Source organism: Amblyomma maculatum, chromosome 3, assembly GCF_055883805.1.
Source record: "Amblyomma maculatum isolate TAMU_Amacu chromosome 3, ASM5588380v1, whole genome shotgun sequence".
Taxonomy (NCBI): Eukaryota; Metazoa; Arthropoda; class Arachnida; order Ixodida; family Ixodidae; genus Amblyomma; species Amblyomma maculatum.
Genome location: NC_139346.1, coordinates 54,186,791 through 54,211,702, shown reverse-complemented (window position 1 = coordinate 54,211,702; position 24,912 = coordinate 54,186,791). Strand labels below are relative to the sequence as shown.

At 47.4% G+C, this 24,912-nt stretch overlaps 1 protein-coding gene across 1 annotated transcript in view; it reads left to right on the top strand.

Annotated features, from left to right (window-relative positions):
* LOC146194777 (uncharacterized) overlaps positions 1-24,912 on the top strand; it is a 127,632-nt gene that overhangs the window by 3,642 nt on the left and 99,078 nt on the right. The window contains exon 2 of the mRNA XM_084596118.1: positions 17,228-17,333. Within this exon, the coding sequence (XP_084452244.1) occupies positions 17,228-17,333 (106 nt within the window). The remainder of the gene's footprint in view (positions 1-17,227; positions 17,334-24,912) is intronic.

Below are 24,912 nucleotides of genomic sequence, written 5' to 3'. Positions count from 1 at the left end.
TGAACGACATCATCCCCTCGTTGCCGCCGCTGACACTGTTCTGCCTCCTCAGTGCGAAAAACTGCTTACCGTTGTTTCTGACCACATCGCTGACGGGGACATACTCATCGCACCATCTTATCGTCATCTTGCACGTGGTATTGCCTTCCCGTCTAGTCTTGTGAGGTTCTGCAACGGCTTAGCGACAGTAGCGGCCACTAATACTTCACGTGAATCCCTCGTGCTCCGAAAAGGAACTTCTCTCCCCTGTATGGTGGATGTTCAACCTTTGTCCTTGATGGTGCTCACCGCCCCTCAGCCTCAGCACCATGCTTCGACAGACGTCTCTCTTTCTGTTCTCACAAAGACTATTAATCCTAACCTCACGCCGAACGAACGCCAAGAACTGCTGACATTGCTTCGACAACACTAAGCCCTTTTTGATGCCACTTCCCCACCACTGGGACGGACTAGTGTGGCGCACCATCGCATCATTACTGAAGGTAACTCTATTGTTCGCCGACGGCCTTATCGGGTTTCCCTCTTAGAACGAAAAGTAATTGAAGAAAATATAACTGACATGCTTCATCGCAATATTATTTGTCCCTCGACAAGTCCATGGTCCAAATATATATATATATATATATATATATTGGAAGGTCGGGCTTGGCGCGACTTATATTGCACATAATATTCATACTACTACTCCATACAGTCAAGCCTACTTCTAATGCACCTGATGGTCACATTGTGTCCATTGTACCACAGCTGCACATTATATGGACCTCTAACGTTAAACAAAAAGTATATAAGTACAGAAAACTGCCCCTTATTTTCAAAAGTGTGTTATGCACACACATTTTAACATGCATTTGTCGATGCATTTTCTAAGCCCTGAAGCATGATCCTTGCTATGACCCCCACTGCCGATTCCCCCTTGAATTTACTCTACTGAGATTTGATTTATGGAGTTCTATATGCCAAAGCTATTTGAGCTATGAGACGCATTGTATTGGAGGGTTGTGTATAATCTTGACCACCTGGAGTTTCTGATGTGTGCTGCCATCGCGCAGTGCTGGAGCATTTAACGATTCGCCTCCACTGAAATGAAGCCGCTACAGCTGGGTTTCAACAGTGGTCCCTCTGGCTCAGTAGCCGAGCACCTTAGCCTCTGAGCCACCACTGCATGGAAGAGATCAGCTGTGTAATACGGGTGTGAAATACACTAAAAGTCATTTGCCACATACATTTAGTGTCATAGACTAACTCTAAGACAAATGTAGGTTTGCATATTGTCACGTGGTGTGACAATGCAGTGCGCATAAAAGAACAAACAGGCATTAGCATTGAAAGCAACTCTTCATTGGGATGAGCTTCGCTCGTAAAAGAACTAATCAACTTCGTGGAGTCGATATCAGCATAAATGCTCGCTAGTGCTCAAAACGACGATGCCCACTGTGTTTGGCAGCTCTCAATTTAAACTTGACGAAGAAGTATCTAGATAACCTAGCCAAAGGTGATGATGACAACCTGGAAAATTATAGAAACAGATGCATGTGGTGGTAACTATTCTAGATACATTTTGGCGCATCCTGCGCGCCAATTAAAAGGTGAAGTCTACTGTCTGCAACACTGAGAGTGAACAAACAAAGAGCACAAGATTACTGAGCGTGGTACAAGGAAAGTAAACAAAGCGATAAAGTGACCTGCTGGTGGCTGTTGAAACCAATAAATAAAGGTATCAAATGGTTCGCAGCAATATACACAGAAAGGTGCCAATACGATCTAGTTAAAAATTAATTTTTTCAGTACAATTAAAGAAAGCTTCCTATTTTCCAAAAACTATCTTCGTCACTGATAGTTGGAAGAAATGCGTACCTGGGTGGAGAATTACAGAGGGCATGAAGCTTCTCTAGAAGGACCAAACTACATGCTGTGGGCCACACCGGGCTACGTGCGTGAAATCAGGTAGTAACACCTCGTTTGAGAACGACTGTGTGTGGGAGTTAGTGGCCAAACTGGTGGCATTGCCCATCTTTTTGGGGCTCGTCGCCCTCGCGAGTTCGCCGCCTGATTTCGTTGTCAGAACACTTTCCCCAAACTGCTGATTTATTTTTTTTTGTACTTGTGGGCAGTTGTGGCATCCAGCTTTCTCTGCAACATGAATATTTCTATGTATTGCATCATCATCATCTTTGGCACAAGTGGTAGATTTGGTGTGCGGGCCTTGACAGTTTGCTATCTTCAGATAATCCTGGGGCATATTTTGTTTTCATGGAGCCACAGAGTATGAATCATCCGTATTAACTTCACAAGCAACGGTTTTTCCTTGATTAGAGATGTTGGTTTTTATTGATATAAAAAATAAATGAAACGCTGGTTTCTTAGATAAACCTAGTTATTTCACAAAAGTTTTTTTTATTTTGTAGTGGGTATTTAGGACAGGCTAGTAGCGATTAGAGGTTCCATCAGACTGCTTGAGGCCCTAAATCCTGTACATGAGAGATCCGTACCACGAGTCAACCAGTGTGGGGTGATTGCAAAAAACGGCTTATTGCCAAACCCTGTGCACCAATATACCACTTGTCCAGCATTGATGCAGTTCATTTGTGTAACCATTTTGCATGAAGATGCTGCACATCAAATCTTCTGGCTTACACAAAAAGAGAGAGGAAAAACAAGCAAGCAGCATGCACTCAGCTGCTAAGGTTTGGTTTTGCAGTGGCCAGTGCTTAGACAATGAAGGCAGGCGGCAAGCAAGTCCTGAAGGGACGGGCGATGCTGTCACTTTGGCCGAACATTCTCGTGCACGGTCGGTCTCGAACCAGCCATGATCGCCGGACGTTGCGCACGTAGCACTGAACGACCCAAAGGGCGCAGTTTGGACGTTCTTTAGAAGCGTTTTACCATCTGGACATTTTAATGACCTAGTCGATCACAACCAGCATTTCATTGAACGCATCAAAGAAGGTGCAGCGGTGGCGTAGCTGTAGAACATCCGCCTCGCATGCAAGATGACCGCGGCTTGAATCATGGTGCCGTGCAATTCTTCACCAGATAAAAAAATCCGCGTGTCGATGGAATTGCACAAATAGGTGTGGGGGGCGATCTTATGCAGGTGGACACCTCCGGCAACGCACTCCCTCACCAGGACAAGAGTTGGCCGCCCTGTTGAAGTAATTGGCTGCACCCTCCCATGATTACTCCCATAAAACCCAGGGCCCTCAGTCACCAGCGGCTGCAAACAACTGACCAAGGCGGCGGTCAGACCTTTCGCGCGGCAGGGGGTGCTACGAATTCGTGGCTCCGCTGGATAGGCCTCCATTGGAAACTGACTCTGGCAACGTTTAACGCTAGAACCCTAACTAGTGAAGCTAGTTTAGCGGTGCTGTTATAGGAACTAGAGGGTATGAAATGGGATGTCATAGGGCTTGGTGCGGTTGGGAGGCCGATTGAGGCATATACTGTCCTGAAGGATGGGCATGTACTGTGTTATCGATGTTTACCGGAGAGGCGAGAACTAGGAGTAGGTTTCCTTATTATTAAATATACAGCGAGCAATATAGATGAATTAAATGGCAATATTGAGAGGGTGGCAGCCCTCGTAATTAGGCTGAATAAGCGGTATATAATGATGGTTGTAGAGGTCTAAGCACCTATATGTAGTGATGATGACCCGGCAGTTGAAAGCTACTACGAAGATGTAGAATCGGCAGTGCGAAACGTAAAGACGCAGTATGCTGTACTAATGGGCGACTTTAATGCCAAGGTGGGGAAAAAGCAGGCAGGAGACCAGGCAGTAGGTCCCTATGGCATTGGTTCTGGGAATAGGAGGGGGGAGTTACTAGTTGAGTTTGCAGAGCGCAATAACTTAAGGATCATGAATACCTTCTTCAGCAAACAAAAGAACAGGAAATGGACATAGAAACGTCCTAACGGGGAGACTAAAAATGAAATTGACTTCACACTGTGTGCAACCACCGCCATTATGCAAAATGTAGAGGTAATCAGGAAAGTGCGATGCAGTGACCACAGAATGTCGACATCTCGAATTAACCTCAATTAGAAGAAGGAACGCAAAAGACTACTAAGAAAGAAATACATCAACGAATTAGCGGTGAGGGGGAGGGCCGAAGAGTTCAGGATCTAGCTACAGAATAGATATTCAACTCTAACCGAGGATGGTGTAATTACCCTAGAATGATTGAACAATAATTTCAGTGATATCATTACTGAGAGTGCTGTAGAAGTAGGTGGTAGATAGTCCGAGAGGATACCGGTAAGCTGCATAAGGAGACGAAAGATTTGAATAAAAAACGCTAGACTATAAAAGCTTCCAATCCAACACACCAGATAGAATTGGCCGACATATCAAAACTACTCAATAAGCGCAGTGTCCGATATAAGGAAGTATAACGTGAAGAAAATGAGCATGCAATAAAGAACGGGGGAATCCTTAAAGCGGTGAAGAAAAAATTCAGTTCAGGCGTTCAGTCGTGTCCGACTCTTCGTGACCCTATGGACCATGTCACGCCACACTTTCCGGTCTCTCACTATCTTCTTAACATCACATAGCTTCATCTGCAATGCCTCGGGAATGCCATCTAACCATCGCGTTCGCTGCCTACCCCTTCTCCGGCGACCCTCACCTTTCCCAACATCAAATATTTCTCCAGCGACTCCTCTCTTCTCATCAGATGACCAAAGTAGCTGAGCTTTAACTTTAGAATTGGACCCTCCAATGAGCAGTCAGGGTTTATGGTCGACAATATCGACTGATTTGATCTTCTGGGAGTCCAAGGAACTCTTAAGAGTCTTCGCCAGCACCACAATTCAAACGCGTCAATTCTTCGGCGGTCAGCCTTTTTCACAGTCCAACTCTCGCATCCATACATCACAACTGGAAAGACCATAGCACGGGTTATACGGATCTTGGTTGGCAGAATAATGTCTCTGCTCTTTACTAGGCGGTCAAGGCTAACCATTGCTCTCTTTCCCAGAAGCAGGCGTCTCCTAATTTCATGGCTGCAGTCTCCTTCCGAGGTAATCTTGCCGCCCAAGAACAGAAAATCTGTCACAGCTTCCACTTCTTGTCCATTGATGCTCCAGGACTTGATAGGGCAAGACGCCATGATCTTCGTCTTTTTAATGTTCAGTTTAAGCCCAAACTTCTCACTCTCTTCTTGTACGCGCATCAGAAGTCTCTTGAGTTCCACTTCACTTTCTGCCATTAAAGTGGTAGAAACCATCCGCATATCTAAGGTTGTTGATACGTGTTCCAGCAATCTTCACTCCAGCTGAAGACTCGTCCAGACCGGCCTTCCTCATGATGCACTCTGCATATAGGTTAAATAGGCAGGGCGGCAGTATGCAGCCTTGCCTCACCCCTTTCTCAATCGGAAACCAATCAGTAAGACCATGCCCAGTTCTGACTGTGGCCTCTTGCCCTTCATAAAGGTTCCTGAGGAGACAGATGAGGTGAATTGGAACTCCCATCTCTTGGAGAGCTTGCCACAATCTGCTGTGATCTACGCAGTCAAACGCTTTCGCATAATCAATAAAGCAGAAGTAAATGGGTTTCTGGAACTCTCTTGCTTTTTCCATGATCCAGCGAAGGTTGGCAATTTGGTCTCTAGTTCCTCTGCCCTTGCGAAACCCAGCTTGCACGTCCGGAAGCTCCCGATCCACATACTGCTGCAGCCTACCTTGCAGGATTTTTAACATCACCTTGCTATCATGCGAAATAAGCGCGATCGTGCGGTAGTTGGAACCATCTTTGGCACTGCCTTTCTTTGGAATGAGGATGTAAACTGACCTCCTCCAATCCTGTGGCCACTGCAGGGTTGTCCAAATCTTTTGACATAATGTATGCAGTGTGTTAACAGCGTCGTGGTTGAGGTTTTGAAGCAACTCAGCTGGAATACCATCAATTCCGCTAGCTTTGTTCTTAGCAAGGCCGGCTAAGGCCCATTCAACTTCACTCTTCAGGATGCCCGGCTCGAGATCAGTAATCACAACCGTCCTATGTTGGGTTTGCACATCCGGGTCCTTCTTGTACAGTTCTTCTGTGTATTCGTGCCACCTCTTCTTTATCTCTGAGGCTTCAGTGAGGTCCTTGCCTCGTTTGTCCTTTATCACGCCCAGCTTAGCACAGAAGCTTCCTTTGATATCTTTGATTGTCTTATACAGAGCTCTTGTGTTCCTTAATTTGCTGTTGTCCTCAACTGCTTGACACTGTATGCTCAGGAAGGCATTCTTATCTCTCCTTGCTATTTTCTGAAAATCCGCATTGTTAACCTTGTATCTTTCTCTTTCCCCCATACCTTTTGCCATCCTTCTTTCCTCAGCTATTTGCAAAGCCTCTTCAGATAACCAGTTTGCTTTTTTGCATTTCTTTTGCTTTGGAACTACCTTAGTAGCAACTTCTTGTATTATATCACGAACATCAGTCCACATCTTCTTCGGGCTCTTTGTCTTCTAGATCTAATTCTTGAAATCGATGCCTCACTTCCACAGCATATTCTAATGGAATCTGATCCAGATCATACCCGAAAGGCCTTCTAGTTTTCTGCGTTTTTCTCAATCGAAGCTTAATTTTGGCAATAAGAAGCTGATGATCGGTGCCACAATCGGCCACAGGCCTCGTTTTTACTGCTTGTATAGCGCTTCTCTATCTCTGCCGGCAAATAATATAATCGATCTGATTCCTGTACAGACCGTCCGGTGATATCCATGTGTACAGGCGCCTCTTGTGCTGTTGAAAATGAGTATTCGCTATGGTCAGGTTGTTTTCTTGACAGAACTCTACTAGCCTCTGCCCAGCTTCATTTGGCTCACCAAGACCGAACTTGCCTGTGATTCCGGGTATTTCTTCACTCCCGACCTTAGCATTCCAGTCTCCTATGAGAAAAACGACGTCTGATGATGGGGTGCGGTCTAAAAGGCATTGTAGGTCCGCATAAAATCTCTCAACGTCAGCTTCTTCAGCAGCAGTGGTCGGTGCATAGACTTGGATAACTGTTATGTTGAAAGGGTGACTTTGGATCCGAAGTGAAATCATTCGGTCGATTTTGGGGTTGTACCCTTGCACTGCTTTGCCCATTCTTCTGTTTACTATGAGAGCGACCCCATTCCTTCTCTTGGATTCGTTCCCACAATAAAAGACATAATGGTCGCCGGAGTTAAATTCTCCCATTCCGGTGCACTGGAGCTCGCTGATACCTAAGATATCAATGTTCAATCTGTCCATTTCTCGCTTGACGATATCCAGTTTACCTTGCGTCATAGATCTTACATTCCATGTTGCTATGTGATATATCTCCTTGCAACATCGGACTTTCCGGTCGCTTCCCGACAAATCCACAACTGAGCGTCCTTTTGGCTTTAGCCCAGCCGCTTCATTCGTCCTGGAGCTACTAGGAATCGCCCTTTGTTCATCCCAGTATCATGTGGGACGCCTTCCAACCTGGGGGCTCATCTTCCGGCGCCATATCGATAATGGTATCGTGACTGGCCATAGGGTTTTCTTGGAAGGAAATACTGGAGTGGGTTGCCATTACCTTCTCCAGTGAATCACATTTTGTCAGAACTCTCTGCCGTGACCTGTCTATCTTGGGTGGCCCTACACAGCAGAGCTCACGACTTCATCGAGTTTCGCAAGCCCCTCCGCCACGACAAGGCAGTGATCCATGTGGGGGGAAGAAAAAATTGGGCATAGGCAAATATCAGATGTATACGCTACGGGACAAGGCCGGCAACGTCATCACAAATATGGAAAAGAGTCAAAATAGCCTAGGAGTTCTATACTGATCTCTACAGTAGCCAAAGTAGACAGAGACATAATGAGATTGGCGGTAGGGAAAAACAGTCACACGTTCTACCAGTGACGAAGTACGGGGTCAAGAAAGCAAAAGAAACTATGAAAAGGGGAAAAGCAGATGTAGAGGAATAGATAACTACAGATTTGCTGAACAACGGCGGGGATATCCTGCTAGAAAAACTGGCCACCCAGTATACGCATGCCTGGTGTAATCGACAGTACCGGAACCATGGAAGTATGCAAATATTATCCTCATGCATAAGAAAGGGGACGCTAAGGACCTTAAAAATTACAGACCAATCAGCTTACTGTCCGTTACATATAGGGTATTCACTAACGTAATCGCTGATAGCATCAGGACAACCATAGACTGCAATCAAGCAAAAGGTCAAGCAGGTTTTCGGAAATGGTACTCTACTATTGACCATATCCATACTATCAACCAGGTGATAGAAAAATGCTCAGAATATAACCAGCCCTTATAAAAAACATTCAATGATTACAGAAAAGGATTTGACTGAGTAGAAACCTCAGTGGTGAAGACAGCATCGCAAAATCAGGAGGTAGACGAGACATACATAAAAGTGCTGGAAAATATATATAGTGGCTCCACAGCAACCATAGTTCTGCATAAAGAAAGTAACAAAATTCCCCCCAAAGAAAGGTGTTAGACAAGGAGACACGATCTCCCCAGTACTATTGGCAGCTTGTTTAGAGGAAGTATTCAGAGACTTGGATTGGGAGCAGTTAGGGATAAGGGTAGATGGAGAATACCTCAGTAATCTGCGATTTGCTGATGACATAGCCTTGTTAGGTACCTCGGGGGAAGAACTGCCATGTCCGAAATAGACAAGGTGGGTCACATATTAAAGGGAATTGCAGACAATGTTTATAATCTGCTGCTTTGCAAAGATTGTCCAACGGTCGACTCAGTTATCCGTGTTTGCCGCCAGTTCGAACAAGCAAAATACCGCCGTGTTACTCACCGCTTCGAACGCTTGCCAAACACAGCTGCTACGTCCTCGTGCGAAGGTAGTCCAACCTTACAGCAGCCATCTCATCCCTCCAACTTGACAAGGATTGTTCGTCGAGAGATGGAAGCTATGATACCCGTTGCGTTCGCTCCTCAACCAGCGGATGCTACTATAGCCTTAATCCAGCCTGTCGTTCGCCAGGAGTTCGCAAATGTGGGCCTCAACGCGAACGTTGGCTTCAAATCCGGCCAACCTTCCGCACAGCCCTCGCTACAACCTAATGTTCCAGTCGTAGCTGATTCGGCTCCTACCACGCCCTTTCAGATGCCGTACCGCTACCGCTGCCCCAACCCGGACGAATGGCGAACCTCGGATGACCGACCAATCTGCTTCAACTGCTCACATGTCGGCAAGATTTCTCGCCATTGCCGCAGCCGTTGGGCTCCGCCACCTCGACCTCGCTACTATTCTGATCGCAGCGACGAATATGTTCCACACCCAACCTATGTCCGTGATACGCGCACTCGTGACTTTAACTCGCTAGCCCCGCGCATGCCCAGCCGCTCGCCGTCTCCTCAGACCCGGAGGTCCCGCTCGCCCCAATCTCGTCGTTCCTCAACTCCCCACTTCTCCGGCTCTCATCCGGAAAACTAACCAATGCAGCTCCCGGAGGTGACGCTGCATTGACGACCCGGCCCGAAAATCCTCTGCTGACCCTCGCTCATCGCCGCAACCTTCTAGACATCTGTGTGGATGGTGCCCCTGTTACTAGCCTCAATGACACTGGTGTCCAAATTTCAGTCCTCAGCTCATCCTTTCGCCGCCGTCTCAAAAAGGTTGTCACACCCGCCGCTTCATCCGCCGTTCGTGTTGCCGATGGAAGCGTCGCTGCCGTCGTGGGACTGTGCACTGCGCGCGTGAGTATTTCCGGTCGCACTACCCCTGTCCTCTTCACTGTTATCGACCGCTGCCCTCACGACGTGATCCTCGGCATCGACGTTTTAACGGCCCATTCTGCCCTGATCGATTGCTCATTTGGTCTACTTCGCGTAGATCTGCCCTACTGCTCCGAAAACAGCGATGTCAAGCCCCGCCTCCGATCCCCCGAATTTGTTCATCTACCACCCGAAGCTGCTATTTATGTCCCGCTGGACCCGATCTCCGCAGTTCCTGATGGCACATACGTCACTTGCCCAATTACCGATGTTTTTCTCCGTCACAACGTCATACTCACCCATACCTTCGTGACTGTCACTGCTAACCGCACCTATCTTCCCGTACTGAACTTCAGCCGTTCGACTCAAGTTTTACTCCATGGTATCGCACTCGCTGATCTGTTTCCTTTGGCGGACTGCGAAGTTGCGGCTCTAACCCCTCAGTATCTGTCGAAGTAGCATATATCGGCTTCTTCTCATTCGAACCTCTTTTCAGGCATGATAGCCGTGGATCTGCCAGGTGACCAAGCCAGAGCTCTCTCCGACCTTTTCCTGTCGTGCAGCGGTACATATTTGTTTTCGGTGACCAACCATTGGGCCAAACATCCGTTGTGACCCATCGAATCAATACGGGTGACGCCAACCCCATCCACTGACGGCCTTATCGTGTTTCCCTTACTGAGCGACATGTTATACAGAAAGAAGTGGACAAGATGCTGGCGCAAAATATTATTGAGCCTTCCTGCAGTTCCTGGGTGCCTCCTGTCGTATTGGTCAAAAAGAAAGACAAAAGTTGGAGATTTTGTGTCGACTATCGCCACCTTAATCAAATAACAGAGAAGGATGTTTACCCTCTTCCGCGAATTGATGACGCGCTTGACTGCTTGCATGGTGCGAGCTATTTTTCTTTCATTGACATGCGTTCAGGCTACTGGCAAATTGCTGTCGACGAACGGGATTGCGAAAAAACCGCATTTGTCACCCTCGACGGACTCTATCAATTCAAGGTGATGCCATTTGGACTCTGTAACGCTCCTGCGACATTCGAGCGCATGATGGACTCACTCCTCCGTGGCTTTAAATGGACAACATATTTATGCTACCTGGATGACGTCGTCGTTTTCTCCTCCACGTTCACAACCCACCTTGATCGACTTTCTACGGTCCTGGACGTTTTCCGCCGCGCCGGTCTTCAATTGAACGCCAAAAAATGAAGCTTTGGCAGGCGCCAAATCAAAGTCTTGGGTCATTTGGTTGACGCAAATGGTGTGCAGCCCGACCTTGACAAAGTTCGAGCCGTGCGCGACTTCCCTACCCCACGTAGCTCAAATGACGTGCGAAGCTTCCTTGGCCTTTGTTCTTACTTCCGCCGCTTCATTCGGAACTTCGCAGACATCGCTCGCCCACTTACCTCTCTTGTGCAAAAAAACCGTACCTTTCACATGGGGTTCTGCCAAGCCTATGCCTTCACGACACTTATTTCCGCCCTCACCACCCCACCTGTTCTGGCGCACTTCGATCCTTCTGCACCTACCGAACTGCGCACCGACGCTAGCGGACATGGTATTGGTGCTATCCTTGCCCAGTCCCAGCATGGTTCCTCACGTGTCATTGCTTATGCTAGGCGCCTGCTTTCGTCCTCTGAGCGCAATTATTCAATCACAGAGCGGGAATACCTCGCACTTGTTTGGGCGCTGACCAAATTCCGCCCTTATTTGTTTGGGCAGTCCTTCTGTGTAGTGACTGATCATCATGCTTTGTGTTTTCTGTCCTCACTTAAGGACCCCGCTGGCCGCTTAGGTCTCTGGGCCTTACGAATACAAGAGTATGAATTTACTGTGGTGTACAAGTCCGGCCACTTACACCAAGGCGCTGACTGCTTGTCCCACCATCCCGTAGATCCTCCCGATTTGTCCGACCAAACTGCTGACGACTATGTTTTGTCCATCTCGGACTTTATCAATATCGGCTCCGAACAGCGTCGTGATCCTGCCCTGCAACAAATTATTGACCAGCTGCGCAACATCCCCGATTCTTCCGCCAGCATTTTTTTACTCCATAACGAGACATTATACAGACGCAACATGCGTCCAGATGGCGCGGACCTTTTACGAGCCGTTCCGGCTCATCTGCGCTCTAGTGTCCTCTCCCAACTTCACGACGTTCCTACAGCAGGACACTTGGGAGTCACACGCACTTATGACCATGTGCGACGCAGATTTTTCTGGCCTGGTCTCTACCGCTCTGTCCGTCGCTACGTCGCCGCTTGTGAGCTGTGTCAGCGCAGTAAGATACCCTCGCTTCAACCTAGTGGGCCCCTGCAACCCATTCCAGTGCCGACAGAGCCGTTTTTTCGTGTGGGCCTCGATCTTCTTGGGCCTTTTGCGACATCGACTTTTGGAAACAAGTGGATTGCTGTGGCGACTGATTATACCACCCGATATGCTGTAACCAGGGCTATCCCTACCAGCTGCGCTCCCGACGTTGCCGACTTTTTTCTGCATGATGTCATCTTGATTCATGGCGCTCCACGTCAACTGCTCACAGATCGTGGCCGCTGTTTCCTCTCTCAAGTGGTTCCTCACCTCCTCCGTTCATGACTCGTCACCAGTTCACCACGGCCTACCATCCGCAAACGAATTGTCTTACTGAGCGCCTCAATCGCACTCTGCCCAACATGCTGTCTATGTATGTGCCCGATCACCATCGTGACTGGGATGTCTCCTTACCTTCCGTCACGTTCCCCTATAACTCCTCACGCCATGACACCGCCGGATACTCTCCCTTTTACCTACTGTTCGGCCGTGACCCTTTACTCCCATTCAACGCCTTGCTGCGTCTTGACGACTCTTCCTGCAGCTACGCTTCGGATGCCATCGCCCGCGCTGATGCTGCCCGCCACATAGCTCGAGAGCGGCTTGGAGCGTCTCAGCGCTCTCAAAAACATCGTTACGACCTTCATCACCGAGACGTTCAGTACCCCCCTGGTTCCCTCGTACTTCTTTGGCACCCGGCTCGCCGTGCCGGTATGTGTGAAAAACTTTTGCCTCGTTACGTGGGCCCCTACTCCGTCTTGCGGCAAGTCACCGATGTGACCTATGAGATCGCCCCTTTACAGCCCAAGAATCCTTCCACAGCCCCTCATCCACAACTCGTGCATGTCGCCCGCCTAAAAGCATATCATTCGAGTTCTCTGTGTAGGATGCACCGGGACGGTGCTTCTTCGGCGCGGGGAAAACTGTTGCGGAGCACAGTATTTCGAGACGACGACGATGGGCTGATGTGAAGTAGTGAAGAAGACGACGCTCAGGCCTAGCTAACTTCGTTCTGTGGTGTGCGGTGTCTGGTGTGCGTCTAAGAGTGAAATAGCGTTTACCACTGTGTTCTTTCCTTACCACTATGAAGGAGAGAACAATAAAAATCTTCATCTGTTTCAAGTACCCTCTTGCTGCATGCCTTATTATTACCTATTTTGTAACGCTCAAAATGTATGTAGTGTTTTCAAGTTATTAATTGCACATTTTTTAGCCTGCGGCCAATTTCTTTGTTTAATGAGAGAACGGCATAAAAAATGTCATTCTCACACCTCAAACATACATCACGCATTTCCTCAATGAGTGCGTTTTTTTTTCGTTTTTTTTTTTGTTTTATGCGGGAAGGCAATACGACCAACCTAGCAACAATGTGGTCTGGAAATGACGAAACCCGAACTTACGGCAATTGGTCTGCGAAGTATTATCCGTTACTAGCTATAACATTACGAATTTATTGGTAGATTACTGCCAGCTGGCATAGTGGTACATCGGTAACGTGATAAATAGGCTGCTAGAATAGAACCTTCAAGTGCAGCACAATCAAGCTAGTAAAGCTGCCACTCCTATCATTGCTGAACTCCCTGGCCGCAAACAGATGAAGCTTTGGAAAGAATTTCAGTGCAGATCGTAGAAGCCCTTCATAGCCATCCTTCCCAATAGCAAGGCTTTCTTAGGGGATCATATGCTAAAGAACGTTTTCATCACTCATTCGCTATTGCCGGATATTTTTGAGGCAGTTTTGATCCCTGCTCAGATTTTCGGCATTCAGTTTGACGTTGGAATAGCAAAAATCGTAACGCACTACTGTGGTTTAACAAGCGGCGGCAAATTAACGAATTCGCCGCATTACGTGGACAGGATAGCCGCACTTGAAATAGCGGAAAATATTCCCTCGGCCTTGTTTCTCTCTAGCTAAGCGAAGCTACATTATCGAAGACTTTGAATTGCGCGAAAAAACGAAACCAAAGTTTTTATCGTGTTCTGTCTCACTGTGCTAACATTATGAACGCGACAGAAACAACAACTTTCTAAATGACTTCATCTACGGGCGCTGTGACTGGAATAAAACACGCAAAGCGTTCTAACGAAGAGCGCCGCTTCACAACTGACGCTAGCCTAAAATCAGCGTTGAGCTAGTTTTTGTTGTACACAGCGCCCTCCATGGCTGGCACAGCATTCTAAAGGCACGAAATCGGACGCCACACATGTTACCCGCTCACATTTTGTCATCTGAAGGAAGATAACGAGGGAGCAGCCTTACATTAGCAAACTTACACCATAGAGAAAGAGATTGGTGAAGAGCGGACACTCCCATAAGGCCCAGTGGCCCATTTGACTGTAGCGCACCTTGCGGCCGGCGGCAACTACTTCCGGTCTTGGTGAAAGGCGCGTGATTTGAATGCTAGCATGGGCTGCGCCCTCCCCTTTTGGCGCATAATTTTGGTTTTACATGGTCTGCTACTGTTTGTATTTATTTTCAGCATGCATAACAGCATTAAAAATAGATTCCCAGTGCTCTAAACTGGCCATCAACGCAGCTGCGCCTCAGCCTTTGCAAAACAGTATTGCAGAAAAGACGCCAAGTGCTTTGTGAAATGAACATTTATTTTGTCGCATATAAAACACATAAGCGATGCAACAGATGTACTCACAAATGCTGCGCTGATTAGTTTTACACGGACAAAGGAACTGGACAAACGCTGAGGTTAAGCGCAATCTACCAAATGAAGTTTTATTTCTTAGATGATTTATGTGTATTCACGATCTTCAGATTGCGTCGCGTGCTTGTGTTTCTTTTTCCTTTTCTAAGAAATAAAACTTCAGTTGGTAGATCGCGCTTAACCTCAGCATTTGTCCAGTTCCTTTGTTCGTGTAAAACTAATCAGTGCAGCATTTGTGAGAATATGTTCCATCTATCTCAATCTCAAGCACTTCTTAGCAACAGATGTAGACGGAGGCAATGACAAAGCTTGGCACACATTAGTCGATGTCCACATTACAAAAAAAATAAAAATACCCAAAGCGAGAAACAACACTTAGGCAGAGACAAAACATAGAATGACATGGATTTCCGAAATGTGGCAAATGATATGTAACAAAACAGGCATAATACATAAACTACACAGTCACAGTTGCGGCTACCTTAGCAAGGGTAACTTTTATTGTTCAGGGCAGACAGGAGTACTGACGCTTGTAGGGAGGCCACACCGTTCACTCGTCGCCTCTGCCGTGCTTCGGCTGCAGTCCGTGGGTTCATGCAGCGCTGTTGGAAAAGGAATGGACATAATGCAGGAGGTTGCAATGAACTGTAAGGCCTCTGCACCACGCACACATCTGTGTATGTGGGTGCATACTGAAGCTTGGTGAGCAGTAGTTATGGTCCAGAACAGGAAAGCTGTCATTCGTAAAATTGGTACAAAAGCCACTCTTGCAACGTACAGGTCAGGAAAAACAGGCTAACCGATCCCATCTGAAAATGCATTTCTACAATGAGTAAAATAACATCCACTTAACCTAACAAGTTCCTCAAAAGCATTGAACTGTTGAGGCAATGAAAGTGAAGCATAATAAAACATTTCTCACTTCAACGTTGCCCCGTTAAATGCAACACTACACCACGCAAAAGTACCTGTTTGCAAAACCGCGTCAGGCTGGCCTCACGCCATGTCACATGTCACCGCGGCCGGCAAGTAGGCCATGTTGACCTGCCCTTCATACGTGACTTTGTGAAGTGCAGACCGCCGTGCTGAGTTAAACTGCCTGAAATGGCGCGCAGTTAGACAAGAATGAAACGTTTATATCCTTGCGGTTGCCCTGTCAAACGCGGCACTCAGCAAAGCTAGCCGTTCGGCAAACCGCGCCAGCCCTGGCCAACCCCGTCAGGCCTGGCCGCACCGGCCGGCGAATATGCCATAGGTTGGCGCAGCGGCGTGTCTTGTTCCCTTCACATGCCACTTTGTCCATCGTGCTGAGCTAAACTGTTCGAAATTTAGCGTAGTTTCACAGGATCACAACATATTAGACCTCGCTGCGGTCGGAAACTGCCGGAGCGTCACGAACTGCGCCTGAACTTCTCTATGCCTAAACAGCCGGCGCGTCTGTTCACGAGCTGCGAAATTTCATTGGCCCCGGCCGCCGTGGTCAGCGTAAATTGCTTGAAATGCAGCGTAGTTCAGCAAAAAACATTGCTTACCTTGCCGTCCTTCCAAATCACTGTTGTTCCACGCGGTAGGCCACGAGAGATAAAAATATGCGGTCTGTGCCGCACAGGCGAGGCATGCGCAGATAGCCAGTCCCTTCCACAACTTTCTCTCGTCTGCTCCGGCGGGCTACCGCTGCAGCCAGTGCCGCCGCGCGCGTGTCCGCGCTGGTGACGCCATCCATCAATCGGCGGCAGTGCAACAAGTCGCGCGTCATTTCCTGGGGCCAGTTTTCGCCGAGTGTCCGCTCTTTACCAATCTCTTTTTCTATGCTTACACACGCAGCTGAGGAGCAGCGGCCACCGACAGCGACCGCCACGCCACTGCTCGGACCTGACCTTGCTCTGCCGGCCGGCTAGGCTGCTCGGTTACTATTAGCAAAGGCGGTACGTCGACGCCGAACAGAAGACATGGGCCGCTACTGTACCATACGTCATTTTCGCTCATAACGAGATTCATGAGAAAACCAGGTCGACCCCGTTTAGCCTTGCGTACGGTAGGGTGCCCACGACGATGTTCGACGCAATTATGCCGACGTTAGCTACAAAGAGAACCTGGACGTAGTTACCTAGCTTCAGTGTGTAGAAGAAGCCCGACGACTAACCTGGCTTCGCATTAAAGACCAGCAACGCACAGACGCCCGAAAATACAACTGGCGACGATGCGACGCAGAGTGCAGCCCGGGAGACGAAGTGTGGATTTCGACGCCGTACATCCGAAGCGGGTTGAGTGAAAAGCTCTTGCTGTGGTACTCCTGCCTATACTCCCTTAGCACGTGCTCCGCATTATGCCTCACTCTCCTCTGCCTTATTTCTGGTATTTGTGGCAGAGGGATTTGTCCCACTTCATTTTTCGACTAGTCATCTACAGACGGCATCCTTTGTTAGGTGTGATTTTTATCAGGTTGCTTTTATGTACAAGTATATTTATTGAAATATGGCTAATGCCTCGCAATTTGTTCGCATAAGGCTTCAAGCTCAATAACCTTGAAAACATCTTCTTGCAGACACCTGTCAATATGGAGATTGGTTTTTTAATGGGGTCTTCTTCCCTGAAGAGGTTTGCGAAAGGATGACGTGTTACGCCTCCCAACTAAAATTGACTGTTGAAAGGTAAGTGTCTGTACTGCAGCAAAGGGCACCATTTAAGTGACACCAATTCTTACTTTATTCATTATTCTTTATAAACAAACGAGACGAGATGCGTCGTTTATCAGGTGACGTCCAATTTGAACAAGCCGCAAAGCACGCTTGGTAGTTCCGACTTCCTGACTTATCCGCGAGAAGGGCGCCTGCTGCGGTGTGCTTGAAACGCGGCATCGACAAGCTTAAATTAGACTTTGTACGTGTATTATACGCGCAAAAAAGGTCTTAGAAAAGGTCACAATGATCTGAGCACATATTATGACCCTATTTGAATTTTCGTATTTGAAGAAATCGAGTGAACATTTTACACATGCAACCATTAGAACGTGTGTCGCCTGTCCGGGCTAAACTCCAGCATCATTCATTCGGCTGAACTTCGTTTGTCATTGATGTTATCATTCAGCCACTACATACATCTCTAAATTATACTAGGATAAACATTTTATTAGTATTTCGCTAGCAGAAGTCGGATAATTATACTGCCGGCAGCCGCAGTTTAGCGATACATTGGAGCGTTCTGTCGCACAAGTTGTAGCGGCGACGGCAAAGCGCTGAAAGCATGTAAATACCATGAGGACACTATGCAGCGTCTTACAGCCCTTACACAGATTTCTTGGTTTATGCTGCGCTGCCAGAGAGTCAGAACTGCTATGGTTTATTGTATTGCTGTGTACGGCAGCTAACTGCAAGCACGGCCAGTACATTGAGTTTTAGCTGCTTAGCTAAAGTCCTGACATGTGCTTCTAACAGCGTATTCTGCTATTCCTCAGAACATCTAGATTTACTTACCAGTGCTTCGAAACCATTGAAGTCTGGACAATATTTGATATTTTAAGCTACACGCTCTTGACAGCCAAAGTGAATTTGTTCATATTGTCACGCACGTCCAAGGCCCTGTATTAGAGGAAACTTACGCATTGCAGGAGAAGCTGAAGAGGAAGAGGAAGCTGGTTTGGTTCACTCTGGGTGTGCTAACGACCAGCGCCTCTAACACCCGGCGTGTAAATAAATCACGTAACAACTGTGGTGGAGGTGCCGGGTATCGATCACCACAGTACCTCTCCTACACCGTCGAAGCAGAATAGCTGGGCTACCCTCTATACTGACGGAGATGTTGCAAGCAGATGTTCCAAAGCAGCCAATTCCAGCAGCTAAACCACAGCCCTATCGGGAACCCAGTCACTTCTATGGTAAGCTCGGGGAAGATTTGGATGACTGACTCACCCACTACAATCTGGTGAGCAAATACAACCGATGGGATGCGAAGACCAAGTTGGCGAACGTAGTATACTTTCTTGAAGAAACGGCGTTAACATGACTTGATAATCATGAAGCATCCCTTATCATCTGGGATCGCTTTATGGAAGAAATGACAGCGGGATTTGGCAATGCCGATGCTCGAAAAATAAGCGCTGGACAGACTCCGACTGAGTGGTCGCAAGTACCGGGGGAGACCTGCACAGCTTACATAGAAGTCATCAAGCTGTGCAGGATGGTTGATGCTCCCTTGACTGAGGAGGACAAAGTGGGCTATCTCCCCAAAGGAATAACGGTAGACCTACACAGTTTTCTCATTTGCAAGGATGATTTGAATACTACCGCTGATGTTACTCGATACTGCCGGACGTTTGAAGCGACGCCGTAAGTTTGGTCGGTAGCCGAATGTAACAGCTGTCGCCTGTTTGGAAGTGCCTGAAGCGACGAGCATGACAGATACAATTCGACAGAATGTCCGCGAAGAGCTTCGGAGGCATCACAATAGTGGGGGTCATGGCAGACCCGCCTACAGTGAAATCTCTTACGATCGTCCACCTTTTGCCTGTTATGTTCCCTCTGATACATCTTCGAAAATGCGGTGCTCCGCTGCCCATGGCCCGAACATCCAACCTACCACCATCAACGCCTACAACAGCCAGCACGTTGGTCCTCCTCGTCGACATTCAAACCACAAAGCGTTCGACCCAAGCCACGATGAGCCTTACCCATCGCGTGGATGTGAGCCGCCGGTTTGTTATACCTGTGGAATGATGGGCCATATCTAGTGATTTTGCCACAGTCGCCGTCCATACCAATAGTATCGCCGACAGTGGGTGAACTTCCGTATACTGTTTCCCGCTGACAATGCTGATCTATATAGAAGAATATCTGGCCGTAATGAGCACAGATCGACACCTAGCCTACAAGAGCACAGAACGGCGCTGAACCGAAATGAATCACAGGCCTCTGACCACAGCCTGACACCATCTCGGCGCTTACTACGCTCACCTTCTCCCCGACGATGGCCGCCACCTCCGGGAAACTAGTCAGTACGGCCGGTGGAGGTGAGGTCGCAAGTGATTCTAGCTTACGTATGCCTCTGCCCGTTGTATTGTTATAGAAAAAAACTGAAGTCTTTGTGGACGGTGTATGTGCTATGTTATTGGTGGAAAACAGGTGCAACCATTTCTATTATAAGCCTTGCTTTTAAATACTGCCTTGGTCGTAAAATTATGTTTGGTTGGGATAGAGCGACGACTCTGTGTGGTGTTGGTGATGAACCGCTTAACCCACTTGGAGTCTGTTCCTTGAACCTCGTAATTGCCGGCCGCACATTCCGAACCGAATTTGCAGTACTTGGTCGATCAACGCATAACGTCATTCTTGGTCTCGATTGTCTTGAACAATGTGGGGCCCCTCTCGACTTTCGCAATCGAGACATTTCTGTGAATACTCGCTTGGAATCCGCATTGTGTGAAAATTCACCGACGACTCCTAGCACGCTTTCGGTTTCGGACGACAGTCATTCCTACAATGTCAGCAGAGTTAGTACAAGTTGTTTGTTCAAACTGTACCAGTGATGCGTTCGACGCTTTGGTTGAACCACTCACTCTCAACTGCGCGAAGAAAAATGTTCTGATTCCCCGTAGCATCATTTCAGTCAGGAATTGCAATTCTTCTTTGTGGGCCCCATTTACTCTTCCAATGTTGACAACACCTGGAACACAAACACTTGAAGAACAGGCAAAAATATTGGGCGAACGTCTCTCTAAATTTCAAGCTCTTCAAACTATACAGGCATATTTCAAAAACACAACGCAATAACAAAGAAACAAAAACTTCCCTTTCGTAAAGGCACAAATGAAGAATATCACAGGCCAATCACATTACAAGAACTACATACAGTTTTGTCCCGCGGTAAAAAAACAGCACCAGGCTCAGACAACATACATTATGCAATGCTTGCGCACCCCTCTGAAGCTGCCATAGAGTCCCTGCTGTAATTTTGTAATCAAATTTGGGACACTAAAATAATACCTGAGGCGCGGAAAAAGCAGTAATAGTATCGCTTTTAGAACCCGGAAAGCTCCCTACAAACCCTGCCAGTTACAGACGAATAACCTCTCATGATAAGCTCCACAAAACCCCGGCCCTCGGTCACCAGCGGCTGCGGAATAACTGACCACGGCGGCGGTCAGACCTGTGACGCAGCAGGGGGTACTAAGGAAGCCTGGCTCTGCTGGAACGGCCGCCATTGGAAACTGACCATGGCGACGTTTAACGCTAGAACCCTAGCTAGTGAAGCTAGTTTAGCAGTACTGTTAGAGGAACTAGAGGGTATGAATGGGGATGTCATAGGGCTTGGTGAGGTTAGGAGGTCGAATGAAGCATATACTGTACTGAAGGATGGGCATGTACTGTGTTATCGAGGTTTACCGGAGAGGCGAGAACTAGGAGTAGGTTTCCTGGTCAATAAGTATATAGCGGGTAATATAGATGAATTCTATAGTATTAATAAGAGGGTTGCAGGCATCGTAATTAGGCTTAATAAGCGGTATAAACTGAAGGTTGTACAGGCCTATGCACCTACATGTAGTTATGATGACCAGGCAGTTGAAAGCTTCTATGAAGATGTAGAATCGGCAATGCGAAAAGTAAAGGCGCAGTATACTGTACTAATGGGCTAGTTCAATGCCAAGGTAGGGAAAAACAGGCAGGAGATCAGGCAGTAGGTGACTATGGCATTGGTTCTAGGAATAGCAGGAGGGAATTACTAGTTGAGTTTGCAGAGCGCAATAACTTAAGTATCACAAATACCTTCTTCAGCAAACGGAAGAACCGGAAATGGGCATGCAAAAGTCCTAACGGGGAGACTAAAAGCGAAATAGACTTCATAATGTGTTCAATTCGCGCCATTACTCAAGATGTAGAGGTAATCGGGAAAGTGCGATGCAGTGACCACAGGATCGTGAGGTCCCGAATTAGCCTAAATCTGAAGAAGGAACGCAACAGATTAGTGAGAAAGAAACCCATCAACGAATTAGCGGTGAGGGGGAGGGCAGAAGAGTTCAGGATCTCGCTACAGAATAGGTATTCAGCTCTATCTGAGGATGGCGACATCACCTTAGAAGCAATGAACAATAATGCCACTTCCGCGAGTGGCAGCGACGCTGTTTCCCGCTAGCGCTTTGTGACGAGACTCCTCATGGTTTCAGTTTCGTTTCGCGCAGGGCTCGCATTCACGTTTTTTTCCCCACTGGTGTTTGTCAAAGGTATACATGTTTCGGAGTCGTTTTCGCGCAGAGCTCGTATTTCCGCACGGCTGTCAGCGGAAGCTCACGTAAAAGTCACGCAAATTACCGTCGGCTAAAAGTTCGGTCACGCGATCACGTTAATTTCGGTCCAGTAACCACTGTGCGGGCTTTTTCCTCGGGTTTTTACGGAACACCCGTTCTGTAAACGTCGGTCGGTTACCGGTCACGTGTCACGTAAATTTCAGTCCAGTGGTCACTTGCGCGGCTGTTCTTTTCTGGTATGTTCTGGAATCGTCGCTCGGCTCGGCTACACCCCGTAGTTTGCACTTCTCCCCATCCGCGCAGCTCCGCGCGGTTCGTCCGGTGCTTCTGGGTTGTACGCACATGCACATGGATCATCCGTTGCGCGCTGCGCTAGCCAGGGTGATTTTGTGGTTGACGAACTTGCGTGTCAATTGCGGATAACTAGAGACGATGGACGAGCTCCTGCAGAGCCGCTAGAGCTCGTAAAGGATGACCTCGCGTCAAAAAGGCACGAATCGGTGTATCGCGCGAACCTGGCAAACGAGGCAGGCGTCAACGAATGGCTGGAAGCCTACAGCGTCGAAACTAACACGTCTTGGATCGCGCAAAAGTTTCAAAAGGATGAAGAAAGGTACGTACAATGCCGATCAGCCGGTATTGCTCTTAGCAGTTTATTTCAATCATTGTCAAATAATTTATACTCGGCTAGTGCTATATGTGGGTTGGATTTTAGTCAGTTTAATAAAAAGCGTAGCCACGCTTCTCGCTTATACTGGAGTCGAAAGTACGCGAACGCAATATATTAGGCGATAGTTTCCATGCAGACCTGTGCAGTTAGCTGGCAAGCTCGAGAGAAGAGACTTTTGAAGGAAGTCATCACCTCGAAGCTAAATGACTAATTGTAGAAATGATGACACAAAGTGCTAGTCACTTGCCATCAATCTGATAACTTTCCCTTGTAAATGTTCATATAATCAGTTTACAACAAAAAAATGTTAGCTGAAGAACGTACACTCAGTGAAGATCCAGTGAATATCTGCCGCAAATTTTAATAATATATCATTATAGTATACCTTATAATGTCCACGTTGAAGAGAGTAGAAAGTGGACATGTACCGAATACCCACATATGCCCACACATCTCTTGATGTGATATTAAATGATATTCTGTAGATATGTAGCCAACATCTTTTTAGGGGTTGTGAGCTGTGTAGTAAGAGTACAGCACTTTATAAGAGCAATCAGAGCAATTGCTGAAAAATGCCGAAGAAGATCATTTTTTATCCAAGGTAAAAATTTCCTACTGGTTTATTGCTAGGATCGTACTAGTTCCAGTAGTACTGGATTAATAACACATTCCCCATAGCCACTGGAATCTGTAGCAGCTGTGTCTCCCTGCAGAAGGTCGGTTGGGTGCATTGGCTCTGGTGGGCGCCGGTTGACCTATGAAAATCTTGGTGCAGCAGCTGCCTAGGGCCGCACTATCCAAAAGAAGACAAGGGCAAAGGTTTCATAAGTATGAATCATACTTAATTATTTTACATGTCTACAAATGTTCTGCAATCTGCATGGACACTTTTGTCTTGCTGTCTGGTGCTGCTGCAGGTGTTCAAGCTTCAATCAGATGTTGCAATGAAGTTAGCTGCACAGAAAATTTTTTTCAGAAAAACATGCTAGCAACACTACACTACTTTAACAGTCAAACCATTCCATATGTGACACACCACAAATTGTTAGTGCTGTGCTTCGCATGCCTATACAGCTGCTTACAGTGCAATCAATCATGTTTCTGTCTAGTTTGAGCTTTTTCAGAATCAGTGCGTGGCGAGCCTGTGTATGCATTTGCACCAGAATATGAGAGTAAAAGTGTGTAGCTGCGCGGTGTATGTGTGCAATGACAACTGGTCCATGTGGAGAACATGCACTTCATGTGTTACACGTCGACTTTGCGAGACAAGTGGAATCAACTGCCGCCTACATGCAGCGTGCAGAGGAAGCCCGACGACTCGCACGGCTGCGTATTAAAGACCAACAGCGCACCGACAGCCGACGATACAACTTACGACGGCACCACGCAGAGTACAATCCAGGAGACCAAGTGTGGGTTTGGACGCCAATTCGCCGTCGCGGACTTAGTGAAAAGTTGTTGCGCCGATACTTTGGGCCGTACAAAATCATTCGCCACCTCGGACCACTGGACTATGAAGTCATTCCCGACGGAACGTCAGCATCACAACGGCGACGCGCACGCAAAGAAATTGTACATGTTGTACGACTGAAGCCTTATTACGCGCGTTAAAGAATCTGTGGTGGTTAAACTTTGGAGAGTTTATTTTTAAGTTGCTTTGTTTTGGAACATCGAGGCGATGTTTTTTGGGGGGAGTAATACCGCGAAACCTTCAAAATAGTATTTGTTGTTTTTAACAGCCGCCGGTATACAGGCTTATCACTCTGATTCTGGACCGCGTATCAGTTCCGTAATCTTTGTTTGTTAATGCTCGATGTCGCGAGTCACACCTTTATCAGTTTCGTTGTAGCGCAAGATGCACCGAGATCTGTCTCGAAGGTTCCGGCCACTCGGGTGTCTTTCCACAATAATCCAGCCCGTGCTGGTAGCTGTTTGCGACGTTATCTAGATTGTTCTGTGCAGCTTTTAAATTGAGCGTTGCCGAGTGTGACGAGCATTCTTTGTCCGACGATCGACGAGCACGTTCGTTTCTGTCGCCGCCGCCGAGTTGCTTAGTTCTTTTGCGGGTGCAAGTCAGCCCAAATAAAGAGTTTCTTTAGTGCAATCATCGACCCCTTCATTTGCGTCGTCGACCTCGTCACCACTACGTGACAATATTGGAGTTTTTTCAAGACAAGGTTTTTGAGGTTAGTGTACATCTTCCTAGGCAACTTTGTGCCAAGCAAACCAAAAAAATTAGAGGTGTGAACTTTTCGCATTTACATGCCTGGAACTAGGATCAATACCCTAGGTGCATTTCAATTTTTTTGTTTAAGAAGAGCAG